General features: G+C 48.3%; 2 protein-coding genes across 2 annotated transcripts in view; both read right to left on the bottom strand.

Annotated features, from left to right (window-relative positions):
* LOC121005778 (E3 ubiquitin/ISG15 ligase TRIM25-like) overlaps window positions 1-15262 on the bottom strand; it is a 965623-nt gene that overhangs the window by 65410 nt on the left and 884951 nt on the right. The window lies entirely within an intron of this gene.
* Window positions 4488-13741, bottom strand: LOC121002981 (tripartite motif-containing protein 14-like). Its single transcript, XM_040434574.1, is given in 4 exon segments — window positions 4488-4674; window positions 4676-5086; window positions 5088-6159; window positions 13732-13741. Coding segments are annotated over 3 exon segments (1593 nt in total). The 5' UTR covers window positions 6083-6159; window positions 13732-13741.

The raw sequence follows: 15262 nt of genomic DNA, 5'->3' as shown, positions 1-15262 counted from the left end.
TGAGAGACTCTAATGGCGGAGTCATATGTGTAAACCTAAAATGGAGCAGCCATGCGTGAGAGATTCTAATGGCGGAGTCATATGTGCCAACCTAAAACGGAGAAGCCAGGCGTGAGAGACTAATGGCGGAGTCGTATGTGTAAAACTCACACGGAGCAGCCATGCATGAGAGACTCAGATGGTGGAGTCATATGTGCAAACCCAAAACTGGGAAGCCATGCGTGAGAGACTCTAATGGCGGAGTCATATGTGCCAACCTAAAACAGAGAAGCCAGGCGTGAGAGACTAATGGCGGAGTCGTATGTGTAAAACTCACACGGAGCAGCCATGCGTGAGAGATTCTAATGGCGGAGTCATATGTGTAACTAAAACGGAGAAGCCATGCGTGAGAGACTCTAATGGCGGAGTCATATGTGTAAACCTAAAACGGAGAAGCCAGGCGTGAGAGACTCTAATGGCGGATCCGTATGTGTAAAACTAACACGGAGAAGCCATGCGTGAGAGACTCAAAAATGTATTTATTTTTATTTTTTTCACTATCAACCACTTAAGCAGCTCCCGTATGTGCACAGCTCTGAATACGAGCATGAAGAGCATGGTATAACGCAGATCACCTGCACGGACTAACTAACATCCTGTGCCTAACTAACCCCCTTGGCACCTTATGTACGGCCGGCAGCAGGAAGCCAGCCACCGCCTATGATCTGCTCCCTCTGACCGAGCCTAGTACTCCTTCCCCTGATCCCTGCCTACCTAACGGCACGGCGGCCCATGCCAGACTTTATTGAAGATGAGGAGCCTTACTCCCCAGCCGCATGGGGAGCTCACGCTGCTCCCTGGCAGAATGCACCAGTGCGGGGGAGCCCCCCTCCTCAGCTAGGGCCGACCCACCGCCGGCTGGACACTCGTACCGCGTGGGGAGCAGCGCCGCTCCCTGGCAATGTGCACCGGATCAGAGGGAGCCCTTCCTTTACCGTGGGCCCCGGCCCCCGCTGGTTTGAACCGTGTGCCGCGTGAGGAGCCGCACAGCTCCCTGGCATTGTGCGCCGGTGCGGGAGTGCCCCCCTCACCTAGGGGCTGGTTATTGTGACTGGAACCCGCTGGGAGACTGAAGCCTAACTGGACCTACCTGTGACTGTGAAGGCTGACCTCCCAGGCCGTGGCTGACCCACGTGCGTAGTCGTGACGCAACTACCCGTAGATGCCCACCCAGTGCCTGTAGTTAACAGGAGTGCGACCGAGTCTGTGGATGTGACCGACTAGCCCCTGTAGTCGTGAGGGGACCCTACATCGAGAGTAGCGGTAACGGACCATCGCCTGTAGACGTGGTAGTATTACCTCGTGAGTCTGTTGACATGAGACTAATGCCTGCAGTCGTGGCCGGTCTTAATAATGAGTCTGTAGTCGTAACGGATTTGTGCCTGCAGTCGTAGCAGGGCTTTAGAGCGGGTCTGTAGTTGTGACAGACTGATGCCTGCAGTCGTGGCAGGACTTTATAACGAGTCTGTAGTCGTGACAGACTGATGCCTGCAGTCGTGGCAGGGCTTTATAACGGGTCTGTAGTCGTGACAGACTGATGCCTGCAGTCGTGGCAGGACTTTATAACGAGTCTGTAGTCGTGACAGACTGATGCCTGCAGTCGTAGCAGGGCTTTATAACGGGTCTGTAGTCGTGACAGACTGTTGCCTGCAGTCGTGGCAGGGCTTTAGAGCGGGTCTGTAGTCGTGACAGACTGATGCCTGCAGTCGTGGCAGGGCTTTATAAGGAGTCTGTAGTCGTGACAGACCTGGCAAAGCAACATTCCTATCTATACCATTTTTATTTATTTATTTAATTTATTTATTTATTTATTTATTTTTCTTTTCCCCCCCACCAAAGGCCACGACTGTAGGCGCCACCCTGTAAGAGATGCGCCAGAGGCCTGGACATAATAGTCCACCATCCCCCGTCCCGCAAGCCTATGCAGGAGAAAAGAGGGGGTTGGACCCCGCATGCACCACCCCTGACTCACCTGGCGGCCATGACAGCCACGAACCCCACAGTATCGTAAGTTAGCCCACCACCTGTGGACCTGAATAACCAAGGACAGACGTGTGAGTGAGCGCACGCCGGCTGGGCGACCCTTCACTCATGCCACCGCTCCCTAGCTAACCACCGGATTATTGTGACTGCGCCCGAACCAACCCCCTGAGTGACCGTATGGGCTTACGGGCGGCCCGGCTGCGTGCGCAAAGTGATGTGGCCAGCCCCCCTCCTTGAAGCCCTCTTTATATTTGATCCTTGAACATATTCCAAATTTATTTTTAATTTTTTTTTTTTTTTTTTTTTTTTTACTCCTGCCTTAGTACCTAGCCACTGTGCCTGAGCAGAGGAGCCCTGCACCTGGACTGCAGTACCAGTATGGGCCTGTAGGTGTCGCCCTCTATCAAGCCAGGACCTGCTGGAGCGCAGCAAGCCAGTGATTCTCTTCTAGGTTAGAATTAACCATTGAAATCATAACTTGTTATACAGTGCACATGTCTGAGTATCTGCTTATCTTGTCTTGCCTGAGTTTGGCGCAGTAAAGAAGACGAGTTTATTCTACAGCGGATTCCTAGACATGACTGAAAGTCACATAAGCATGTCCACCTTCACTGCCTCGCTAATTGTAATTACCAGGAGAACGTGCATCAGGATCGGCTGTGAGGGATTTGCGCTCCGCCATGTGGAACATTGCATCCCGTGCCCACCGCTATCGACTATTTGTACAGGGAAAGCCGCTGCGTATTAATCGCCTATAGGTTTCAGCTTCCGCCCCCTGATCCTGCAGCTGGACCTCCGCTTACTGATTGCAGCTAATGAATAGATCCCTGTGTGAGCGGACGGCGTTTTCCTCTACGGCGGAACAAATGTTTATGTTCTGATACGGAAGTGAGTGATATATAACGCTGCGTCGTGGAGCCGACGGCCGGCGTGACCGATGCTCAGGGTATGCGAGCGGACGTCGTGACCCGTCGCTGCTAAGCCACAGGTGAGGGGTGCCCGCCTGGGGGACGCTGCATGTGGGAGCGGGGGTGCTTGGCGCAGGGCCTGGAGCGGATCGGGGTGCCTGTATCGGGGTGCCGGAAGCGATCGGGAGTGCGGGCAGTCTCCATCGCAGCTGGGGACCGGCGGCACGCTCGGCAGCCCCACATGTTATACATAGCGAGACGGGTGTACAAGCCACCCTGCCTACCTAATCACCGTAGCGACGAGCCCGACGCAGCCGATCCCCCGATCCTCCAGTGACGCACGCCCTTCTCTGGCACCAACCCACAAGCCGATTCGAAATCGTTCGAACCGACAAGTGGGGGGAGGAGGGCCAGGTTTAAATAGTGAACGCCCCGACTCCCCTCACACAAATGCGGCACTCTTAATTGCCTACCACTTTATCTTCGGTTTTGTGCGTATTATTGTCAGTCTGTAAAAGTGGCGTACTACTCGGACAACATCGTTCCCAGCAGCGACCTAGGAGTCCAAGATGCATCCAGCCTCCCCATGCTGTTCCCAAACCATTTCAGTGATGTTTCCATTAATTTCTGGGGTGCCTGGTTTAATGCTCTGGTTCTCTCATTGACTTCCATTGTGCTCTGGTGTTCTGTAGAGCACCCGAGCATCCCAAAGTGTTCTACTCGAGCACCAGAGCACCCGCACACTTTGGTGCTCGATCAACACTACTGACCATCCTATAACGGATTTCATTACGGAGTGTAAATTAGGCATTAGGTGTAATCTACACGAGAGTTGCATCCCTCATAAGGTGTTTGATGTTGTATGCTATGAGTTTCTTCTGTCAGAGTCAAACGGAATCCAACATAGAAAACTACGGCGTACTCTGGGAGAATTTGGTACAGAAGAGTCTGATAGAAACCTATGGAAGCCCTACTATGGCTGGGCCGAGCTGTAATGCGAGTGAGATCTATATTGAAGGGGTATTCTGGTAGGTAAAAGTTGTCTCCTATCCACAGGATAGGGGACAACTATCAGATCGGTGGGGGTCCTACAGCTGGGCCCAGTACCCCCTGCTGCGCCCTGAAATGACTGGAGCGGGCGGTCCCACATACGCACGGTCGCTACATTCATTTTTATGGGCGTTTCGGAGATAGCTGAGCGCTGTACTGTACTACCCAGCGGTAGGACCCCCACTAATCTGATAGTTATCCAACATCCTGTGGACAGGGAATAACGTTTACTTACTGGAATACCCCTTTAATTCATGATTCATAATATTCCTTCCGCAGTTTTTGTTTTGTATTATTTTTACGCTGTTCACCAATATTCATAAATATTTATAAATTGAATTGATTTTTGTGAAATAAAATCTGTCCATGACGCAACAAGAAGAGACATCAGCTCACCGTGTAATCAATTTTATTGGGCCAAACACAAATTTCAACGCTTCAGCCTTTCTCATCGTAGCTATCCTTATCATGGCGCTCTCCATAATGTCACCAGTCTCAGGACAGATTTCATAGGTTATGATGGTTTCTCCTAGTTGCTACTTCCCCTGATATCTTTATAGAACCTTTCCATACATATAATGCAGCATGAAGGGGCTCGGTGAAGGTGGCAGTGAAGGTGTGTAAGTGTCTGATGGGGTCACACAGCTCATAAAAGGACAACTGCTCGGCCTCATAATCCAGACATATCCTGACTATCACTGGAGATCTTGTCAGGTAACTGGATCTCTTTACCGTCATGTATCACTAGATACTGATTACTATACCTCATCAAACTCCAGGACTTGTTATTATTTCCAATGTATGACTGATCTCCCCTCCTGTCAATACTGGGATAACACATTCTCACCATCCAACCCCCTGATCCACTGATCTCCATATCCCAGTAATGTCGTCCTGAGGTAAATCTTTTGCTGCTCATCACCTGAAAATCCTGGAATCTCTCTACTCTTTCTGGACGATTCTGCTTATTTTGTGTACAGGTTGCAGTTTTCAGTTCTTCTGATATAAGGATGTTATTAGCAGCTGTGTTTACATCCAGTAATATGTCTGTAGGACCTTCCATATAGATCCCTCTCCTTATATCTGTTATTATGTCACATAATGTATGTAATGTGTATGAGATCACAGTCACATAGCAGATCATCTTCATCATGGAGACATCTATGTATGTCATCACCTCCTGCCTCCTCAGGATCACACAAGTCACCTGTGTCTGGTTCCTGTAACACAGTCAGTGGATCAGTAATGTTACATATCTCCTCAATGTGTCTCATCTTCCTGGACAGCTCGTCCTTCTGTATTTCCAGTTTCTGGATCAGAGAAGAGAATGAGAGTGACTCTTCCTTTTCCTGCCTTGAGATCTCACTCAGGACCCTCTTCTCCAGGTCCTCCAGTCCTCCCCTGATGTCTGAAAACAGGGCAGTGACTCTTTCTGCTTCTCCCGATGCTTTTTCTTGAGATTTTCTCCAGCGTTCCTCCAGGTTCTGGACTCTTCCCTCAGTCTCCTCTCGCTTTGTGGACAGTTTCTGGAAAATATTTCTCAGTTTCCCTTTCTTCTTCTTAGAGGCCTCATCTAGCATTTCCAACTGATGTCCCTGATGTTCTCCAGCCAAACTGCAGAACACACAGATACAATCAGAGTCCTGAGGGCAGTAATACTCCAGGATCTTCTTATGGACAGAACATTTCCTGTTCTCCATGGAAGTGCTGGGGTCAGATAAGACGTGTTCTGATGACTTGCTGTGAACTCTCAGGTGTTTCTCACACAGAGAAGCCTCACACATCAGACAGGATTTAACAGCAGGTACAGGAGAGTCCACACAGCAAGTGCAGCAGATCCCGGTTTCCGTCTCTTTATGTGGAGTAACCAATAAATTCTCTATAATGTTACGCAGAGCTAAGCATCTCATCAGTGCAAGCCACTCCTGAAACTCTTCTCTGCATCCAGGACAGGTATTAACCCCAGACTCTTCCTGTGTATCCAGTACACGATCAATACAGACCCGGCAGAAGTTGTGTCCACATCTCAGCATTACAGGATCTGTATAGGTGTCCAGACAGATGGAGCAGTCCAGCTCAGCTCTCACATCAGCAGACGCCATGGCTGACAGAGGAAGACAGAAACAAAACTTCAGTTCTCTGAGGTTCAAAATCCAGAAGGCGGGTTTAACTACTTATACTCAGGCTGCGGGTGAACAGTAGGTACAGTGGGATGCTAATGTTTGGGCAACCTTGTTAATCGTCATGATTTTCCTGTATAAATCGTTGGTTGTTACGATAAAAAATGTCAGTTAAATATATCATATAGGAGACACACACAGTGATATTTGAGAAGTGAAATGAAGTTTATTGGATTTACAGAAAGTGTGCTATAATTGTTTAAACAAAGTTAGGCAGGTGCATAAATTTGGGCACTGTTGTCCTTTTATTGATTCCAAAACCTTTAGAACTAATTATTGGAACTCAAATTGGCTTGGTAAGCTCAGTGACCCCTGACCTACATACATAGGTGAATCCAATTATGAGAAAGAGTATTTAAAGGGGTCAATTGTAAGTTTCCCTCCTCTTTTAATTTTCTCTGAAGAGTAGCAACATGGGGGTCTCAAAACAACTCTCAAATCACCTGAAGACAAAGATTGTTCACCATCATGGTTTAGGGCAGTGGTCGGTAAAGTGAGGCTCGCGAGCCACAAGCGGCTCTTTAGAACCTTCAATGCGGCTCTTTGGTGCGGGCTGGCGGGTGGGCGGCCGCGCAGACATATCGCACCGCTCAAGCTGCTTGCAAAATGTCCGTCATGCGCCTCCTGCCCCGTCTGTCTGCTCCTTCCACTTTATGAATGAAGCAGGCAGGCGGGGCAGGAGGTGCATGACGGAGGGTGAGATGTCACACTGCGCACAGCAGCAGAAGGGCGGGCAGCGGCGCTCTAGTTCGGCTGCCCACTGCCGGCCATGTGAGGAGTGGTGAAGAGGCCACCGCTCAGGAGACTTGGAGCGAAATGTCCTGCAGCAGAAAGGTAGGAGCTGCCCCCGGTGTGTGCCCACCGCCGGGCACTGCACCGGCCCCGCCGCAAGTGTCCCTGCCTCCTCCCTTCCCCCTACTAATACATTACTTTACTTACTAGAAGGCACTTATGGGGGATATCTGTGGAGGGCACTTATGGGGGATATCTGTGGAGGGCACTTATGGGGGATATCTGTGGAGGGCGCACTTATGGGGGATATCTGTGGAGGGCACATATATAGCATCTTATGCTATATATGTGTCATCCACAGATATCCCCCATAAGTGCCCTCCACAGATATCCCCCATAAGTGCGTCATCCACAGATATCCCCATAAGTGCGTCATCCACAGATATCCCCCATAAGTGCGTCATCCACAGATATCCCCCATAAGTGCGTCATCCACAGATATCCCCCATAAGTGCATCATCCACAGATATCCCCCATAAGTGCGTTATCCACAGATATCCCCCATAAGTGCGTCATCCACAGATATCCCCCATAAGTGCATCATGTGTGCCGTGTGCGCTACTTTTTTGCGGTGCGGAGGCACAGCCAGAAGCACCACGGAAGCACTCTGTAGCACTCATATCCCGGATCCTGGACCCATTGAAGTGAATGGGTCCTTGATGCGGACTGCACATGGCCAGTGCCCGTGTATTGCGGACCTGCCGTATGCGGCCTGCAATATGGCAACGGCGGGCACACGGTCGTGTGCATGAGCCCTAATAGTCCTCACTGGTACTGTTGACGCAATATTTTAGGTTTTAAAAATGTGGCTCTCGAAAGAAATTTCAATCGTGGTTTTGGCGATATTTGGCTCAGTTGACAAAAAAGTTTGCCCACCACTGGTTTAGGGGAAGGATACAGAAAGCTGTCTCAGAGATTTTAGCTGTCTGTTTCCACAGTTAGGAACATATTGAGGAAATGGAAGACCACAGGCTCAGTTCAAGTAAAGGCTCGAAGTGGCAGACCAAGAAAAATCTCGGATAGACAGAAGCGACGAATGGTGAGAACAGTCAGAGTCAACCCACATACCAGCACCAAAGACCTACAACATCATCTTGCTGCAGATGGAGTCTCTGTGCATCGTTCAACCATTCGGCGCACTTTACACAAGGAGATGCTGTATGCGCGAGTGATGCAGAGGAAGCCCACAGCACAAAAAGTGCCGCTTGAGGTGGGCTAAAGCACATTTGGACAAGCCAGCTTCATTTTGGAATAAGGTGCTGTGGACTGATGAAACTAAAATTGAGTTATTTGGCCATAACAAGGGGCGTTATGCATGGAGGAAAAAGAACACAGCATTCCAAGAAAAACACCTGCTACCTACAGTAAAATATGGTGGTGGTTCCATCATGCTGTGGGGCTGTGGGGCCAGTGCAGGGACTGGGAATCTTGTCAAAGTTGAGGGACGCATGGATTCCACTCAGTATCAGCAGATTCTGGAGACCAATGTCCAGGAATCAGTGACAAAGCTGAAGCTGCGCCAGGGCTGGATCTTTCAACAAGAAAACGACCCTAAACACTGCTCAAAATCCACTAAGGCATTTATGCAGAGGAACAAGTACAACGTTCTGGAATGGCCATCTCAGTCCCCAGACCTGAATATAATTGAAAATCTGTGGTGTGACTTAAAGAGAGCTGTCCATGCTCGGACACCATCAAACCTGAATGAACTAAAGATGTTTTGTAAAGAGGAATGGTCCAAAATACCTTCAACCAGAATCCAGACTCTCATTGGAACCTACAGGAAGTGTTTAGAGGCTGTAATTTCTGCAAAAGGAGGATCTACTAAATATTGATTTCATTTCTTTTTTGTGGTGCCCAAATTTATGCACCTGCCTAATTTTGTTTAAACAATTATAGCACACTTTCTGTAAATCCAATAAACTTCATTTCACTTCTCAAATATCACTGTGTGTGTCTCCTATATGATATATTTAACTGACATTTTTTATCGTAACAACCAACGATTTATACAGGAAAATCATGACGATTAACAAGGTTGCCCAAACTTTCGCATCCCACTGTATGTTATAGAGATGAGCAAAATTATTCTACAGAATTGATTTGTCCAATCAGCAGGGATGTTAGAATCGACAAATCGATTTTATACACAAATATAGTGATGTGAAAAATATATTGTTCTGTCCTTCTTATGTGTGAGTGAGACATAAGACAGGCAGACAATCTCCTTCCTTTTTTTAAATCAGATATTTTTATTTGATTTTCACAAGCATATTAAGAACAAAGGTAACCCTACCTCCCCCCCTCCCCCTCCCCAACTCCTCCCCCCCCTCCCCCACCCCCCCAAACTCCCGCCTCCCTCCCATTCCCAGAGTCTTGTGACCAATAGAGTCCAAAGTCCACGGATCACAAATACGGGGAGAAGGGGGGGCGTGGCTTGCTCATGGCGGAGTAGGACGCAGGGAAGTGAAGCTCTCCCGCCATCTCCGCTTGAACAGCTATTTTCACCTAAATTCCTGCTCATTTATGATCCATGATGGGCCGTAAAACTGCCAAGGGGTTGCAGGAGCCTGCACAGCAGCCGGAGGGGTCCGGGATTGAGAAGTTTTTCGGTTCTCAACCGAGCGGCACAGGGCCTGCAGAGACGCCCAAGATGGCGACCGGGAAGAATGTGCCTGCGACCACTGGTAATATGAGCCCGCCGCATGCTGACAGAGAGTCGGGAAGCCCGGCGACCGGTGCTACAGACGGTGAATGGGACATCCGCACGTTTTTACAGGCACTCCCTACCAAGGACGACCTGGCTCAATCAGTACAGAGGTTGGAGCAGACGTACCGCTCCGAGATGGAAACCCTGAAAGGGGAAATTAAACATCTGGGCACCAGGGTCAAGGCTGCTGAGAAGATACAGGAGACCTTTCACGATCAGCTAGACGACAAGCACAAGGTACTGTCGGCGCATTCACAGCAGATCAATCACCTGCTATCCCATGTGGATGACCTGGAAAACCGCCATCGCAGGAATAACCTGCGGATTCGAGGGGTAGCGGAATCAATATCCACGTCTGAATTAGAGGCAACGATCCAGACCTTCTTTGGTACGCTGCTGGGGGACTCAGCACAGCTACCGGTGGAGTTAGATCACCTGCACAGGGCCTTGGGTCCTAAATCCACGGACGTCTTCAGACCAAGGGACATTGTGTGTCGGGTGCACTTCTTTAAAGTGAAAGAGGATATACTAAGAGCGGCCAGGCAAGCGGACACTCTTGAGCTTGCAGGTTCTGCAGTCCAGATTCTACAGGACCTTTCTAGACGCACTCTCCAACTTAGAAGGGCGGTGAAGCCCCTACTCACCTTACTAAAACAAAGAGAGATCCCATATAGATGGGGCTTCCCTTTCCAGCTGCACGTCAGGAAAGATGGCAGATCGGCGGTTTTCAAAGATCCGGAGGACCTTCCCAAGTTTCTGGAGACTCTGTCACTCCCACGTGTCTCATTACCGGAGTGGCCGTTGGTCCTGGAGCCTGCCCCAAGGCCACAGAGAGAAAGATGGTCTGAGGTCTCCCCAAGGACTTCTAGGCAAAGGAAGTCACCATGAAGCTGGTCTATATAACCAAGGGGTTATCTAACTTCTCACAGTGGTCGAATAGTAGGCCACTTCTGTGAGTTATAGTGTGTCCCATACTGATATACCTGTTATGTTCGCTCATAATGTGTTCATTCTGTTCAGGACATTATGGGGGACGAATGTTATTATGATATGGGACACGCTGATTCACAATGAGTTCCAGCCAGGAATTGGTAGGGCCGCAAGAGCCTATAATGTTTACTTAATGCAGGATGTATTTTAGCATTCTTTCCTTTGGTTTCAGATTTTTGTCTTATGAATAGCTTTTCCTTGAATATCAGTTGATATTATCATATTATCATATAGAGATGGGGGAGGGGGGGCTGCTCTGTCATCTAGGGCTTCCTCTTCTCCCTTAGATGTGTGGGTTGTGGTTGGTTGCTTTGTTCCACTACCTAATGTTATTTACAAGAATTATCATTATCATTGCCTCATACTGTGAGGGCTTATTTGTTACATGTGTCGTCTGTACGTCTCCCCTGATGTGTCTTGTCTTCCCCAGGGCATTGGTTTTGCCCTTATATGTTAGGTATCCAACTGCTAGCATAAACATATCTCTTAGTTGTTATGTCATCCATTAAGGTCTGCTCCTATAATGTCAATGGATTAAATGAACCGGTCAAGAGGAATCAGGTGTTATATAACCTCCATAAACAGAAAGTGGGTATTGCCCTCCTGCAGGAGACCCATTTTAAAGAAGGTCACGTCCCTTCATGCAAAAATAGGTACTTTACCACATGGGCTCATAGTACCTACGCTGAATCTAAATCAAGGGGGGTTGCCATAGCCATACACAAAGATGTACCCTGTACTGTTCTGGATACTTGCCGGGACGCTCAGGGCCGGTACCTGTTTCTGAAAGTTAATATTGCCTCCAGATTATTAATTCTTGCTAACATATATTGTCCCAACACAGGTCAGAGTGGTTTTGCAAATACGGCCTTTGCAGCATTGGAGGACTTTGCGGACGGCGTAAAGATTATTCTGGGTGGAGACATCAATCTCCCTCTGGAGGCTAAATTGGACACGTCTTCAGGTGAGTCCTCTATTTCTCCTGGGGTGGCCCGGGGCTTCCAGAGACACTTGCATTCAATGCGTTTGGTTGACGTGTGGAGAATTCTACACCCGTCAGTGAAGGAGTTCACATTTTTTTCTATGACACATAACTCATACCACCGCCTGGACTATGTGTTCATTTCACACGAGCTATTAGATCTACGCCCGACTGCAGCGATAGAGCCTATCCTCTTCTCTGACCACTCGATGACATGGGTAGCTTTAGACCTTTAGACTTAGGTGATCCCACTCGTTCAAAGAGCTCTTGGAAATTGAATGATAACGTATTGAAAGACAGTGTGTGTGTGGCTGACATTAAGAAGGTTATTGAGGAGTTTGTGGAGGTTCATGCAGAGGACTCCTCTAGATCCACTATTAAGTGGGAGGCGCTTAAGTGTGTGATCAGGGGTCGCCTGATTTCCCATGCGTCCTGACTTAAGAAAATGTGGTCCGCTAAGATTGTTGAATTATTGCGGAAAGTAGCGGATCTAGAGGGATCCCACAAGAACAGCCTGGATCCTAAGGTGTTCCAGGAGCTTTGTGACACTAGAAGTGCCTTGCGGAAACTCATTGACCAGAAGTATTTGGGGGCCAGAGACAAATTGAAAAGTTTGTTTTATAGATTAGGCGATAAAAGTGGCAGAGTCCTGGCGAGGGCGCTAAGACCACGGACAGCCTCCAGTTACATTCCCTCTCTCAATTGTAGGGTAGGGGGGAAGGTCCATGCTACTGGGGATATTTTGAAGGAGTTCCAGGCCTATTATGAGGAGCTATACAGCTTGAATGGTAAATACGCGGATTTAGCTACTGAACTTAAAGCCCAAAAAATAAGACAGTATCTATCTGAGCTGAAGGGCCCAAAACTTTCGACTACAGATAGCCTGGACTTGGAGGAGGAGGTGACCGAACAAGAGATAAAGGGGGTAGTGAAAACATTGGAGGTCGGTAAATGCCCAGGCCCCGATGGGTTCACACCCCGTTTTTATAAAAAGTTTTTAGCAGAGGATTTGGGGCCTTTGAAGGCTATGTGCAATTCCATGGACCATGGAGATGTGTTCCCGGCACAGGCGGTTACGGCACACATCTGTGTCATCCCTAAACCAGTAAAGGACCCTTTGGCCTGTTGTAATTACCGGCCAATTTCTTTAATCAACGTAGATGTTAAAATTTACGCCAGAATTTTGGCAAACAGGCTAAAGGTTCATATTCCTTCCCTGGTTTCAGCGGATCAAGTGGGGTTTGTCCCCGGTAGGGAGGCAAGGGACAATACTATCAGATCTCTGGCTCATATTGCGAAGGCCCGGGCTGGAGGGTTGCCTCTGTGTCTTCTCTCAGTTGACGCGGAAAAGGCGTTTGACCGCGTCAACTGGGATTTCCTCAGAGAGACCTTGATGGCGTTTGGATTGGGCCCTAATATGCTACTCAGGATAATGGCTCTATACAATAAGCCACGTGCTCAGGTGAGAGTAAATGGTGCTATGTCTTCCTCATTTGAGATCCACAATGGGACCCGCCAGGGGTGTCCGTTGTCGCCATTACTATATATTCTGGTCATGGAGTTTCTGGCAAGGGCACTGAGAGCCAATGCGTCAATTAGAGGCCTCTTTTTTGGAACATTGGAGTCTAAAATTGCAATATATGCGGATGATCTACTGATATACTGTACTGATCCGGTGGTTAGTTTACCGAATATTACAAAGGAGTTCTCTATATTTGGAGACTTGAGCAATTTCAAAGTGAACTTCCACAAATCTGAGATACTGAATGTCACGGTTCCACACACCACTGTGCAAGCCTTGAAACAAGCTTTTCCATTTCAATGGAAGACGGATCATATCTCATACCTGGGGGTGTCTATCCCTGCCCGTTTAGAGAATTTATACCACCTGAATTTCTCTGCATTAATAGAGGAGATTAAAAAAGATCTCGCTGTTTGGAAGCACTTGCCCTTGTCGTGGTTTGGTAGAATACACGCCTTAAAAATGAATGTACTTCCTAGGATTCTTTATGTTCTTAGAACTATCCCCATCCCACTACCATGTGTGTTCTTCAAAACCATGAGATCCATGTTTTTAGATTTCATATGGGCTGGGACTGCACCTAGGCTGGGGATCAGGTTCCTCTTCAGAGCTAAGGATAGAGGTGGAGTTGGAGTCCCTGATATTAAAGGGACACTGACAGGCCTTCTGAGCATAGTTAGCTCTTTATATGCCCCCCTAGGTCTTATAATAAGTTCCCAATTCATATAAGTATTATCCCTGTGCGCATTATAAAACGTTAAAAATAATCTTTATAATCACCTCTCCTTTCTGCCCAAGGGGCGTTCTTTGCGGCGCATTTGTGCCCAGCCGCGTCCCAACTGCCGGGTCCTTAGACACGCCCATCTCATTAGTATTCACTTCGCTGGGCGGTATTTCTCAGTCCCCGACATTCGGAGATCATGCGCCCGGCACCCTCGCTCGCCGGGATCACATTGCGCCAAGTGAATACTAATGAGATGGGCGTGTCTAAGGACCCGGCAGTTGGGACGCGGCTGGGCACAAATGCGCCACAAAGAACGCCCCTTGGGCAGAAAGGAGAGGTGATTATAAAGATTATTTTTAACGTTTTATAATGCGCACAGGGATAATACTTATATGAATTGGGAACTTATTATAAGACCTAGGGGGGCATATAAAGAGCTAATTATGCTCAGAAGGCCTGTCAGTGTCCCTTTAAGCTATACCATAGAGCGGCAATTCTTGCATACATATTAGACTGGTTTCACAACAGCTCCAACAAGAGATGGGTTGGGTTTGAGAGAAGTGAGATAGAAGTCCCCCCTCAAAATCTTCTGTGGGTACCTAAAAATTTGCGTAGTGGTGAACTCCCGATTATTACGGCTGGGGTGCTGCAAGTTTGGGACAGGTGTGCGGCTGCGCTTGGTTGCTCATCCTTTCCGAGCCCTATGACACCAATTTTTGATAATCCAGCTTTTCCGTTGAGTAAGGGTAGGAGAGAATTTTTGGGTTTTCACAAAGAGGAAGGGATTAGAGTACGGCAACTGATCGCGGTTACCTCTATCCGTACTTTAGATGACTTGCCGGGGTGTGGGAATAGAGGGGCGTGGATTCTGTATAGTGGGTTGAGGAATTACATACTATCCTTAGGGCCGTTGGAAGCTCTTGCTAGGGATCTGACCCCCTTCGAGGCAGTATGTTCACAATCGTCTCCACCTACGCATTTGGTGTCTCTGGTGTATGGGCTGCTGCAGGAGAATGCTGGACCTGCCTCTTCCTTGCCTTATGTTCGGGCTTGGGAAAGTGAACTTGGAAAAGTATTCTCTAAGGATCATTGGGAGAAATCATTTGTGTTGTCTCACAAGTCCTCCATATGCTGTGGGGTGCAAGAAAAGAACTTTAAGGTCCTTTCTAGGTGGTACAGGACCCCCGCTATTTTGCATTCCTTTTTCCCGAAGTGCTGTGACCTGTGTTGGAGATGTTTGGAGGAGGTGGGTACAATGTCCCATATTTGGTGGCAGTGTAAGAAAATTGTCCCCTTCTGGTCGGCCCTAAATTAATTATACAACAGTATGTCGGGTTCGACATCTGTTTGGACTCCGGAGGAAGCTTTGCTATCAATGTTTG

This window comes from Bufo bufo, chromosome 1, assembly GCF_905171765.1.
Source record: "Bufo bufo chromosome 1, aBufBuf1.1, whole genome shotgun sequence".
Classification (NCBI taxonomy): domain Eukaryota; kingdom Metazoa; phylum Chordata; class Amphibia; order Anura; family Bufonidae; genus Bufo; species Bufo bufo.
Note: the sequence above shows the minus strand (reverse complement) of the source record. Positions and strands in the feature narration are given on the sequence as shown.